A 12,884-nucleotide genomic window follows, 5' to 3' on the forward strand; every position below is an offset into this window, starting at 1 on the left:
CTTGCTGCAGCATTTTGGATTAGCTGAAGGCTTTTCAGGGAGTTTTTAGGACATCCTGATAATAATGAATTACAATAGTCCAGCCTAGAAGTTATAGATGCATGAACTAGTTTTTCAGCGTCACTCTGAGACAGGATATTTCTAACTTTAGAGATGTTACGCAAATAGAAAATGCAAAGTTATTTAATTTGTCCAATTAGTATTGAGCCCCTGAAATGATGGGACTATGTTAAAAATGCTTTAGTTCCTCAAATTTTTATGCACTATTTTTGTTTAACCTAGTGAATTAAAGCTGAAAGTCTACCTTTGACTGCATCGGAGTTGTTAAATTTAAAATTAATTGTGGTAATGTACAGAACCAAAATTAGAAAAAAGTAGCCTCTCTCCAAATATTTATGGACTTAACTGTAACTGCGAAATCAGGCTATCACTTTGGATCCATGCAGTGTTAGTTTTAAAAACAAATTTAGCAAATGAAGTGTAAGTAAAACAGCAGATTATTTATACGTCTTGATGAAGTTGTACAGTGGTCTGCTATTCTAACTAAATAATATGAGAACTTTACCTTTTCTTATCGTCTGCTGTCATAGCCGTGGTTGTTGCATAACGCTGGATCATGTTTTGGAAAACTCCTGCTGGACTTTGACTGATATTTTCCCTAAAATGAACTGAGACAACCAAGTTTATCTTGTACTTGATTTCAGTTGTTCTGTTTCATAAACTGCTACAAAACTCTGTTTAAATGATAGTACTATAGTAGACAAAAACTAGCAATTTGTTACAAATTCTGAGGAACAATCAATTTGCTTGTCATTGTGCACTTGAAAAATAAACATCTGGTGACAGATACAGTTTGAGACTATGAAGACCTTTAAAAGGTTTGTGTGACCCAGATTTTGGATTTGTCAACAGATATTTAAATGTTTCTGACTGTCGAAAGTTGCTAAGCTTTGATTGGTGTTTTTTTTGACCGAGGAGGTGGGTTTATAAGAAAAAAAAAACTTTAGGGTTGGTAGCAAATAAATGGCACAGCTGACTGAAACTGTGCACTTTGGAAGTGTCCAGATCAGACAGCCGAGAAACCATGGCAAAGTTCTGGAGTGCCAAATTTTTCATGGCACTAGCTTTGCTAGGCTCTTTAGCTGGGACAGAGGTAGAGGCTCAGAACGTTCCACCATTCCAGCCTCCTCCGTGGCAGAAACCCCAGGACCCTCAAGTTCTACCGTACCGTCCTCCTCCGTGGCAGAAACCCCAGGACCCTCAATTTCCACCAATCCTGCCTCCTCCACTTCCAAAGCCCCAGAACCCTCAGCCTCCACCGAACCAGAACCCTCCACCATACCGACCTCCTCCACCACAAAATCCCCAGAACCCTCCACCATGGCAGATTCCCAAGAAAGAACCTCCGCCTCCACCGTACATCCCTCCTCCACCACAAAATCCCCAGAACCCTCCACCATACCGACCTCCTCCACCACAAATTCCTCAACAGCCTCGACCTCCTCCACAGCAAAATCCCCAGAACCCTCCGCCATGGCAGATTCCCAAGAAAGAACCTCCGCCTCCACCGTACATCCCTCCTCCACCACAAAATCCCCAGAACCCTCCACCATACCGACCTCCTCCACCACAAATTCCTCAACAGCCTCGACCTCCTCCACAGCAAAATCCCCAGAACCCTCCGCCATGGCAGATTCCCTTCAAAGAACCTCCGCCTCCACCGTACATCCCTCCTCCACCACAAAATCCCCAGCAACCTCGACCTCCTCCCCGGCCATTGCCTCCAGGGAAGCAAGTCCCACCTTTTCCTCAAGTATCCAATGATTACTTTCCCCAAAAACCAAAAGTCCCACAAACTCCAAAAGTGCCTCCGACGCTGCCACCGGCTCAGAGCTGTGATGTGGAAAAAAGTGTGAGAGTCCCATGCGGAACTACTGGTATTTCAGGTGCTCACTGTGAATCCATAAAATGCTGCTTTGATGGCAATCAGTGCTACTTTGGAAAGGCAGGTGAGTTTTTTTGGTTTGTTTTATCTAATAAATAGCTCATATCAATTGATCCAAAGCTGTTGTCGTAACAACAAAATCTTGAAGCCTGATTACACTAAAAATATTCAAGTAAAACTGAGTTCTAAATCTTTATGTTGTTTCCAGTTTGTCAGCAATATCAAATCCTTTATCTGCCTACGTTTTTATCACCAGTGACTGTCCAGTGCACTCGGGATGCTCAATTCATTGTTGTTGTTGCCAAAGACATTACTCTACCCCACCTTGACCTCCAGACAACCTCACTGGCAGCAGGTGGTCCTGGCTGTTCATATGTTGACTCCAATTCAGCCTTTGCCATATATCAGTTTCCTGTTACTGCCTGTGGCACCACCTTTATGGTAAAACAGTGTGTCCTCCTACTTTTCTATCAGTCAGGCAGGGTATATTTGTAAATATTGTTATCTTACCAACCACGTTTAACCTTTTGCAGGAGGAGCCTGGTGTAATAATCTATGAGAACAGAATGACTTCCTCATATCAGGTGGGAGTTGGGCCTCGTGGATCTATTACCCGAGACAGTCACTTTGAGTAAGTAAACATTTTAGATTGTCCTGGCATTAAATTAAAGTTTCGGACTCTGTAGCATGATATTATTTTCTTTTTCAGCTTCCTTTTCCAGTGTAGGTACATTGGCACCGATGTTGAAACTGTGATTGTAGAAATCCTACCGTTACAAAATCTTCCTCTGCCAGTTTCTGCTATGGGACCCATTAATGTAGTCATGAGGTTGGCCAATGGACGATGCCTTACAAAGGGTTGTAATGAATGTAAGTGTGTGGCAACTTAAAGAGTCCATTTGTTTCCAAGATTAGGTAAAATCTTATAATAATAATTGACGTCTCTGCTCTCACAGTGGATGTGGCCTATACTTCGTTCTATACGGAAGCAGACTACCCTGTGACCAAAGTCCTGAGGGACCCTGTGTACGTGGAGGTTCAGCTCCTCAAAAAGACAGATCCGATGCTCGTCTTGACTCTTGGTCGCTGTTGGGTAACCACAAGCCCTTTCCCCCACACCTTCCCCCAGTGGGACATTCTGATAGACGGGTAAATAAGATACCAGCGTACTCAGCCCTGTTTGTGACAACATGTTGAATTTTTGAGGAAAATAATTTTATTAATATTTGAGAATGAAATAAACATATGGTTTTGATAAATCATCCAATAATCTAATAAGCTGAAAAGTTTGTCTGTAGTGGACACACAGACGCATATTATTTATAATTGATCTTACCCGTAGTTGGTATTGCTGAAGACAAAAACAGTTGGCTAGTGTTCTCTTAACTAAAATTGTTCTCCATGCGCTCCATCCAGATGTCCATACCGGGATGATAATTACTTGTCCTCACTGGTACCGGTGAGTGCTAACTCTGGCCTGGACTTCCCCAGTCATTACCGGCGTTTCGTTTTCAAAATGTTCACCTTCGTGGGTTCCTCAGTAAAGGACCAGAAGGGAATGGATCCACTGCATGAAAAGGTAATGAGTACATCAGTTTGAGCAGTGTTTCTGCACTAACTAAATATTTTTCCCTTTTAACCAACACGCTTATCCTTATTCCTTCAGCTGTACATTCACTGTAGCACAGCTGTGTGTGTTAGCGGACAGTTTGTCAGCTGTGAGCCAGCATGCCACAGGACAAGTAAGATATAAATTCATAGTCTCTAAGATTCAAATGCAAAATGATCTTCAATCTGATCATGTTTCTATTTCTGTGTGTAGGGAGAGATGTCGAAGCTGAAGACCAGACGACGAATGAACCAAAGACTGTGGTTTCCTCCGGGCCACTGATCATGACTGCTCCTGAGCAGTTAACAGCTTGACCTCAAGAACTTTGCTGAGAACAACAAGTTAAAAAAAAATCTGCAACATGAAAACGGTTATTAGTAGTATGAAGTGGAAATTAGATTATAATGTTGGAGAAAAGAATTCAAGTGTGCTGTAGGAAGAAATATGTCTAATCATGTCATTGAGATTTATATTAAAGAAGTATTGGCTCCAACATGATGTAAATCAGTTTGTTTTTTGCTTGTACTATACCTTTTTTACCAGTGACATTCCTAAAAAGGAGAACCAATTTTTGTAGTACCCAAGTCATGCCTTTATAATGAATCCTACATAAAATACAAAAAGTCATCTTTCCCCAACCACATCCCTTTATTTTAAGAAAAATTTAGAAAAAATTAACAGATAACAGACACCTTCCCAAAATCATCCAAAACAAACAAAAAAAACAAGATATTAGATATTGGTTCACAGCAAATCTGTAAGCAGGTATATGGACCCAAAATGCAGAACTAAACTCAAAATCACAGCATTATAACTGGTAAACAGGTGACAAAAACCAAAAGCTAAACAACAGATACTGAGACATGACAGATTGGGGAGACACAGGGACGATGAGATGAACGTGGCAACATGGAGGCAGAACACATAGAGACCAGTCAGACACGCGGACAGGACTGGGGAGATCAAAAGTAAACAGAAATTAAATAAATTTGCAACGTAATTTACGTTCCAAATGATAAACTAAGGTGAATATTGTGCAGAAAGTTTAAACTCTTCAGACAGATTAGCGTAATACACACTCACCAGCCACTTTGTGAAGTATACCTGTTTAACTACTCGCTAATGAAAAAATCTAATCAGCCAATCGCATGGCAGCCACCCAATGCATTTAGGCAGGTACAAGTGGTCAAGGTGGTCTGCTAAAGTTCAAACTGATCATCACAACGGAGAAGACATGATTTAAGAAACTTCGAATGTGGCATAGTTGATGGTTCTAAACATGCTAGTCAGAGTATTTCAGAAACTGCTGACCTACTTGGATTTTTGCCACACGAATATCTCTCAGGTTTACAGAAAATAGTTGGAAAAATCCAGTGACTACATGGAAAAATGATGGAGAGAGGGCTGGCACTCCTTTCAAAGCCAATGGAATTTGATTTCGGCTGTAACATTCAGATGCCAGTAGAATAAGGTAATAAGGTGAGACACACTAAGGTGCTCAATCCAGTAAAGCACCTTTTGGATGTGGTTGAATGGGAAACTCTCACACATGGATGTGCAACTGACAAACCAGCAGTAACTCTGTCATGTTATCATGTTAATATGGACCAAAATCCCAGAGTAATTTTCAGCACCTCATTGAATTTATCTTATGAAACAGCAGTTCTGATGACAAAAGTGGGTCCAACCCAATACTAGCAAAGTATAGTTACTGAAGTGCATGTCATAAACTGAAAAATAAATAAATAAATAAATGAACAATAAAAATTGTGCCTTTTCAGTGTTTTTGTTTGTTTTTTTAAACATGAACAAATACTGGTAGAAGAAAAATAAAATAAATGTTAAAGCCCCCTATTTAAAGTAACATTAGTAAACTACAACAAAAACATGAAGGACTAAGGCTGCTTTAAACCGTGACATGAATTTTACAAAATATATTGATGAATGTTCAGAGATGCTGGTGCAGTTCTGAATTTAAAACACAAATGTATTAAAAGTGTAACACTAGTAAATGCAATAATTTGGTCTTACATATATTAAAGCTTATTTAGTAACAGAGGAAACAGAAAACAAATGACTTTCAGATATTTTATTACAAAAAAAAATTCTAAGTATATATTTGCCATGTTTGAAAAGGCTTCTAACAATCTGTAACACTGATCATACAAAAGCTGTCAAACCTCAGTTCTCCATGATACAAAGCCTGAAAGCTACTTAACTGGAGCTCAAAGGTATGCACTTTCACAGGTTTTCAGCTTAAAATGTACTTTACACTTGAAACGGAGAATGTAATTCAAAGAAATCCAGCTGTCACATTTTTACCACACAGCAGTAAACAAAGCAACAAACAAAAAACAAACAAAGCATTGATGAAAACTTTACTGGACTGCAGACAGTATGTGGAAAAATGTTTAAATAACAGAAGTAGTGAATGTATGAAACAGGAAAAAGGTTTCATTGCAATTAACAAGCTCTGAATTTTAGACTGTAATGCTGTATTTATTGTAATATATCAGGATCGGTATGAAAACACAAAAACATTTCACTAAGCTGAAAAATACAGGAAAAAAAAAAGACATCAGTCAAAAACCCACCAATGAAATATCAACAACCAGCAATGACTTTTACAGGTCTGATATATCTTTGATTAGACATACCTTCTGATTTGTGAACAACTGATTAAATGAAAGGACATGAAGGAAAAAAGACACACTAAGAATTTCCACATAAAGTAACAGTGTTTGCCAGTTAGCAATAAAATCGGAATAAACACATCATCACAGATCGCTGATTGTCTTGCAAGTAAATTTTTACTTCATAAGTGCTGGTTTTCCTCTTGTACAAAAGTTACTAATGGAAGCAGTGTAGCGGCCCATCACCGAACATTTTATTGGCACAGGAGAAAGGTCTGGTGTTTGCATTTAACAGCAGCAGTGGAGTGTTTATATTGCTGCTTGATTTAAAAAAAAATTGCCATTTAATTTTATGGATGTGGGTTTTACCAACAAACACACACATGAAACTAAACAAAACAAAACCAACACCAAAACGTGCACACTGAACTTCTGAATCTCCCATTGCTCTTTTTCTGCTCAACAGTGCTGAATCAGGTGAAACGCAGTGCGAGCGTTACCACTCAGCTGAGCGTCTCTGCATCAGTCAGACTTGTCCTTCTTTTTGCCTCCCCCTATAGGAACTTTGCTGGCTACTGCAGAGCCGACAGCAGTCACTCCTCCAGCGACAGCACACACTCCCCCTTTAACCAGTCCTACTCCCATCACAGGCACGGCGACTACGGAGGTGACAGCAGTCTTGGTGAGGTCCAGACCCTTTCCTCCTATCCAGGTCACACCGCCCACTGTTGCTCCCAAAGCTCCCTTGGTGGCACCGTATAAGCCCCCCGCCAACCTGCCGAACATGCCCGGCTGTGCCACTGGATGGTCCTTGTTGTCTGATTTAAAACATCAAAAATACCATCTTAATTTTTTTTGGGGAATCCTCTGAGCCATCCTGAACTATATAATACAAAATAACACTTCACCCACAACAACAATTCTCGCATCGCATACAAATCTCCTAAATTATTTAATTGAACCAGATGGCTGATGAAGAGGTGTCTTTCTCTTAGAAGGGAGTTTTTCCTTCCCACTGTTGTCAAGTGTTTGCTCAGAGGAGGTCGTTTGATTGCTGGGGTTTTCTCTGTATTACTGTAGGTTCCTCTGCCTTACAATTTAAAGCGGCTTGAGGTGACTGCTCGTGATTTGGTGCTATATACATACAAGTGAAACTATCATTTTTATTAATGATTAATTTTTGTTTATTTAAATATATAATCATTTAATCAAAATGTCCCAGAGCTCAGGCTGAAACCTTCAAATTGCAATCTAATCAATAGCCATAATGATATTGTAACTGGTGGAGGGACAAAAGCTTCAAGAGCTTTTGTAACTATCACACACACACACGCACGCAGACACGCACAGACTCCAGCAGATGCATTGGGGCAATTTGGGGCTCAGTTTCTTGCCCAGGGTCACATTAGCATATGGACTGGAGGAACTGGGGATCAAGCTAGCTTCCAGTTGGTGGATAACCTGCTTTATCTCCTGAGCCCCAAATTGCCCCAATGCATCTGCTGGAGTCTGTGCGTGCCTGCGTGCGTGTGTGTGTGTGTCTTTGCGTGCGTGTGATAGTTACAAAAGCTCTTGAAGGCATGTGACAAAAATGCTGTATGAATGTGTGTGTGTGTGTGTGTGTGTGTGTGTGTGTGTGTGTGTGTGTGTGTGAATGAGTAAATGTGGCTTTCAGTAAAAAGTGCCTTGAGTGCTCAGTTAAGAGTATAAAAGTTCTATTCTATGCCAAGTATCAGTCCATATTAATATATCTCAAAAAATTGCAATAAAATTTCTGATGAAATTTTAAAAAACAAAAAACAAAAACGAAAAACGAAAAGTGAACACTTTATTGATGCTTACATCCAGCAGAATTTATAAGTAAATAAAAGGCATTTTCCATCCTTCTTTTCCAACGAGCGACTGTAATTAACGACACACTTCCTAATTTAAAGTGTAAATCTACTCAAACAAGTTGGCACAAGCAGCAGCAGCACTATAGCAATGACACAGCATTGTATCCAGTGACAGAGCAGAAGTCAAAGTTTAGCACAAAACTAGCCTAGGTTGTGCTCTTCACTGGAAATTCAGAGCAAACAATAGCTAATAATAACAAACAAATACTAAAGTAATTTAACCTTATAACTCTTTAGGACCTGCACAAAACTGTCACATGATAAAAAAAAAGAAAAAAAAGAAAACTGAAGTATTTTCTATACGTAGGATGAACCAGCTATTTCAAAACCTGCTCTTCCACAATGTAACAACATAAGTCATTTCCATCTACTGATTGCTTTTCCTGTCATATGGAGTGCAACTAGCAAGGCTCAGTGGAGCCATATGTTGACATTTGGGTCACACATCCACAGGTGCTAGCATCTCCTCTTTCATAACCTGGCTGAACTCAACGGTGTGTTTTTGCCTCAAGTGGTGAAACAAGTTTGTTGTTGCCAGCTTTAGCAGGAACTGTTTTCTTGCATATTTTGCAAAGTATTGTGATTTTTTAGAGGTGGTTGGAGTACCTCCCTTCATAGGTACTAAATTGTCACTGGAGGCTAAAAGGAAGCTCTTGGTCTCACGCATCCCTGGCTACTCTCTTTGCAAGTACTAAGAAACATAGAAAATATATCATAAAATGATATTTGTAAAAATTTGTACCACTGTTATTGCAGACAATATCAATGATATGGCACAGCCCTACCTGTGTTTCTATAAAAGTAACCGCTGTTCAAGATTTATTAGCTAAAAGTCCAACACAAAGAGTTGGACTTTAGCAGAGTAATGGTGACGCAGCAACAAGAGTATAAATGTAGACAACACCGTTGCCCAGTACTGCAATGCTATTACAGAAAACATGTTGGCGGTACAGAACAACAAGGATATTTAATTATAACATTTCCCAGTTTTGACAAACTAGAGCAAAAGGACATGAGGATTTCAAACAGAGCAGTTAAAGTCTCTTTGTTGTAGGCAGGCCACCCTGAACACCCGCTAATCAAATTTTAACAAAATTACAGTGCACTTAATAGCTGATTCCTGGAGAAACAGCTAATCGCTGTGGTAAAAAGAGTCCTAATTACATATAATTTCCCCCACATGTACATCTTTAACCAAGCAGCATGCTACTATGCTAAGCTTAAAAGATGTGTTAGTATACGTCAAAGGAGGTGTCCAGCTATACTTACCTGCAGCTGCTGGCTCATCTTCATGGCATGCAGGCATGTCCGCAGGCGCCTGCTCTGCCTGACTCATCTCTCTGGGAAAATAAGTGACACAATTACCAACACGTCATACAGCAATGCAGCTATAACGTGTGCTGAACTACAGCTAAACAGAGACTGCCTTAACTTAAAGATCCCACTAAAACTATTGAAAGTTATCTTCTTACTGGAATCCTTAAAAGTGTTTAAGTGCATGTTGAAGCACGTTTATCTGTGATGCTGAATGTGATAAGTTGGTGGATTTTCAGTTTATGTCCTTAACATTATGAACAACAAAGTACACAGTACAAAACTGCTCCACCACGAACACGTTGGTGTAAGTTTTGATGTCTGTGACAATGTTTTGATCTTACTGAAAGACTTTCTTCCAAATAAAATATGTATGTATGTAAGACAGCCTACAAAGAGAGCTTTAACTGACAACGTCAGTGTAAATAACTGGGCTGCTGCAGGCACAATGTGTACAGAAAATAAAGGAGCTTGCTTTGGGCGTGCTCCGTATCCTTAAAACAAGGCGGACCTGTTCAGGTGTTTCTCACAGAGCAGGCAAAAAAACAAAAGCACAAAGAGATAAAATATGAACTGTGTACACCTTATGTGTCTATACTTGGGGGAAGCAAATCACTCCAATTCTATTGTTGAGTTCGTTAGTGCGCAATCATTAATTTGTGCACAACTATTTAAAGCATTTTCATGTCTGCACAAGCCTATTTCAGAACAGACGTTGGCCAAAACAACAAACATAATAAATAAAGGGTCATTTCAAAAACAGACCATTCAGAATGTATAAAAACCTGCTCAAAAGACATCTTCTTTAAATGGGTTGTAAACATAACGCCGGATAACGGTAGAAAGCTGTAGTGGAAACAACTCTGTGTAGGGTTCAAACAGATCGAGCTCTACGTGCAAAACGCGACAGTAACTTCCAGTCAGTACTCGAAGAGTACGCTAACTTATATCACAAACGAAGGGGAAAACATAAATTTACGACCTTTATAACCTTCATAGTTGAGTCAGTTATACGCGGAGCCTGAACGCCACACGCTGATTAATGTTATTTTACAGAATCTTCTAGCTCAAACGTCACATCTCTCCCCAGGGAAACGCCACTTTCAGCAGCTTTCCCCCGCTAATGGTCGACAGTGCGTCGACATTTCTAAACTAGCGGTCCCGTACAAAGTAAGGGTCTGTGGTGTTTTTGCTCGGGAGCTGTTTTTAAGGAAATATGGCTGAGGTGTTTTTCTTTTCCTTTTTTCTTTTCAAAAGTGACGCTCGTGCTTCTGCTGAAGTTTTCATGGCTGACTGTCGTCAAACAAACTGAATCCCAAAACACTTACCTTGCGTGAGCGTACAGCTAGCAAAGAGAGCGACCCACTTATGGTTAAGGCTGTGTTCTTTAAAAAAAAAATGACCACAGTTATTTCTAAAAGGACCCAGATCCTGCAACAATGAAGCTGCTGATGGCGAAGCGGGCTTGTGTTGTCTGACTCTTTTTGGAGGAGGAGGAGAACCTCAGTCTCCACCCATAAAAACACACAGAGTTACGCACTGTTTGCAGATGGATCCCCAGCTGCTGCTCCGTGTGAGAAAAACACACGGCTCACAAGTACTGGATCTAAAATTAGACTGATCCTGTTTATAATTTTAGTCCACTTTTTGACATTTATACGACATTAATTAGCATAATTTTATAATGCACTGAGGCCCTGACGTTTAAGAACCCAAACAGTGTTTTCCGATTAAATCGGTTAAAAAATGTAATGAAATCAAGAACACATGGGGTTGTTTTTACATTAAAAAAGGTTTTTATTTCAGTATTTTCAAATATACATTTATATATAGTAGAAACAATTGGTTTAAATAATACGCAGCCTCAAAACATAACCAGACTTTGGCGGGATGGGACACGGACACAAATACCTCGAGACCGCCTCCTCCCCTCAAGGCGGAAGTGACGTACAAGTTTAGCTTTAACAGAGATCGTCTGTCTTAAATAGATGGTCACGTCTCCCCTAAAAACAAATATAACCGCTATTCGAAAAGGCATAAAGCTGAAAGATGGTATGAAATATGATATTAAGGTATTAATTTTAGAGATCTACACCTTAAAAACTTAGTATTAGCCGAGCTGAAGTGAATAAGGGTATAGGTCCTGTATTTTAAATCTTGTCACAGAGTGTCTGAAAGTTTAGCTTTATCCAAACATTTATCACAACTTTAAGATAAGAGTAGTTTAATCCACACTCGATCAAAAGTAAACATACAGGCTTGCATATTCATAGACCTTTACTGATATTTGGTTATATCTCTTTTAGCAAGTTGCACCTTGACCAGATGCTTTTGGTAGCCATCAAAAAGCTTTTGTTAGAGTTCCGGTTGGATATTTGTCCACTCTGCATTTCACAATTGGTAGAATTAATTGAAATTTGTTGGTTTGCTACATGGACCCGACTTTCAGGCATAGTCTGCACATTTTCAATAGGGTTATGGCCGGGGCTTTGGCAAGACCACCAGCTTAGTGTTTGCCTGCTTTTTCCACTCCAACACCAGTTTTGATGTGTATTTGTGATCATTCTGCTTTTGAAACACCCAATTTTGTCCAAGTTTCAACTATTTAGCTGTTGATTTGAGGTAAACTTAAAGAATTTTAGCTTTGGAATAATCTTCCTCTTCACATTAGGGCATTGACATCAGTGATGGTTTTTAAATCCAGATTAAAAACATATTTTTATTCGCTGGCATTTGACTCAGTGGGTAACTGACTTTTATTTACTTATATTTTATTGTTGTTACTATAGTTACTATTTTATCATATTTATTATTCTTATTGTATCTCTTGTATTTCTGCTGTTCAGCACTTTGGTCAGCCTTGTGTGTTTTTAAAGGGAGTCCTCCTTCTTTATTATTCTGTCCACTTTGTGGAATGTACCAGTACCCCTGGTAGCAAAGCAGCTGCAAAACATCATGCTACCACCACCATGCTTGACAGTTGGTACAGCCTTTGGAGATTTAAAAGCCTTACCTTTACTCCACTAAACATACCTCTTGTCATTGTGGCCATAAAGCTCAAATTTTTCCTTGTCTGACCATAAAACTTTTGTTCAGAGGAAAGCTGGACAGCGTGGACAACTGTAAATTTCAGTCAAGCTTGAAGATGTCGATTCTAGAGCAAGGGATTCTTTTTTTGACTGACACCCTCTCTGTCCATAGTGATGCAAAATTCACTTAATTGTGGACAGAGGACATTGATGTTTCTGCAGTTTCCGGGTCATGGCAGGTTTGAGCCTTGGTGACTGCTGGGTTGTTCCTAAACATTTCCTGTGATCTGAGGATAACAGTTTGGATGTTTTTCCAGACATTACAAACAGGAGACAGATCTGAATATCTTGTCCTGGCCTAAAGTTTTTTGAATTGATGATCTTGGAATCTATTTAGAAATGGCTCCAAGAGACTTTCCCAGCTTGTCTATAATTCTCCTTCTTAGATCTTCACTGAGT

General features: G+C 39.5%; 2 protein-coding genes across 2 annotated transcripts; one reads left to right on the forward strand and one right to left on the reverse strand.

Annotated features, from left to right (window-relative positions):
- The first annotated feature begins 1,013 nt into the window (after nucleotides 1–1,013).
- Nucleotides 1,014–4,047, forward strand: LOC100534481 (zona pellucida sperm-binding protein 4). Its single transcript, XM_025908443.1, has 9 exons — nucleotides 1,014–1,655; nucleotides 1,734–2,009; nucleotides 2,202–2,386; nucleotides 2,479–2,576; nucleotides 2,655–2,815; nucleotides 2,902–3,094; nucleotides 3,362–3,524; nucleotides 3,612–3,687; nucleotides 3,768–4,047. Exons 1-9 carry the CDS (start codon nucleotides 1,085–1,087, stop codon nucleotides 3,866–3,868), a joined length of 1,824 nt encoding a protein of 607 aa, XP_025764228.1. The 5' UTR covers nucleotides 1,014–1,084; the 3' UTR covers nucleotides 3,869–4,047.
- A 1,581-nt stretch (nucleotides 4,048–5,628) lies between these two features.
- On the reverse strand, nucleotides 5,629–10,908 carry tmem263 (transmembrane protein 263). Its single transcript, XM_003440363.5, has 3 exons — nucleotides 10,725–10,908; nucleotides 9,352–9,422; nucleotides 5,629–7,005 (listed from the first exon to the last, which is right to left on the reverse strand). The coding sequence occupies exons 2-3, from the start codon at nucleotides 9,416–9,418 to the stop codon at nucleotides 6,710–6,712; spliced, it is 363 nt and encodes a 120-aa protein (XP_003440411.1). The 5' UTR covers nucleotides 9,419–9,422; nucleotides 10,725–10,908; the 3' UTR covers nucleotides 5,629–6,709.
- Between the last annotated feature and the right edge of the window lie 1,976 nt (nucleotides 10,909–12,884).

This window comes from Oreochromis niloticus, linkage group LG7 (genome assembly GCF_001858045.2).
Source record: "Oreochromis niloticus isolate F11D_XX linkage group LG7, O_niloticus_UMD_NMBU, whole genome shotgun sequence".
Lineage (NCBI taxonomy): Eukaryota > Metazoa > Chordata > Actinopteri > Cichliformes > Cichlidae > Oreochromis > Oreochromis niloticus.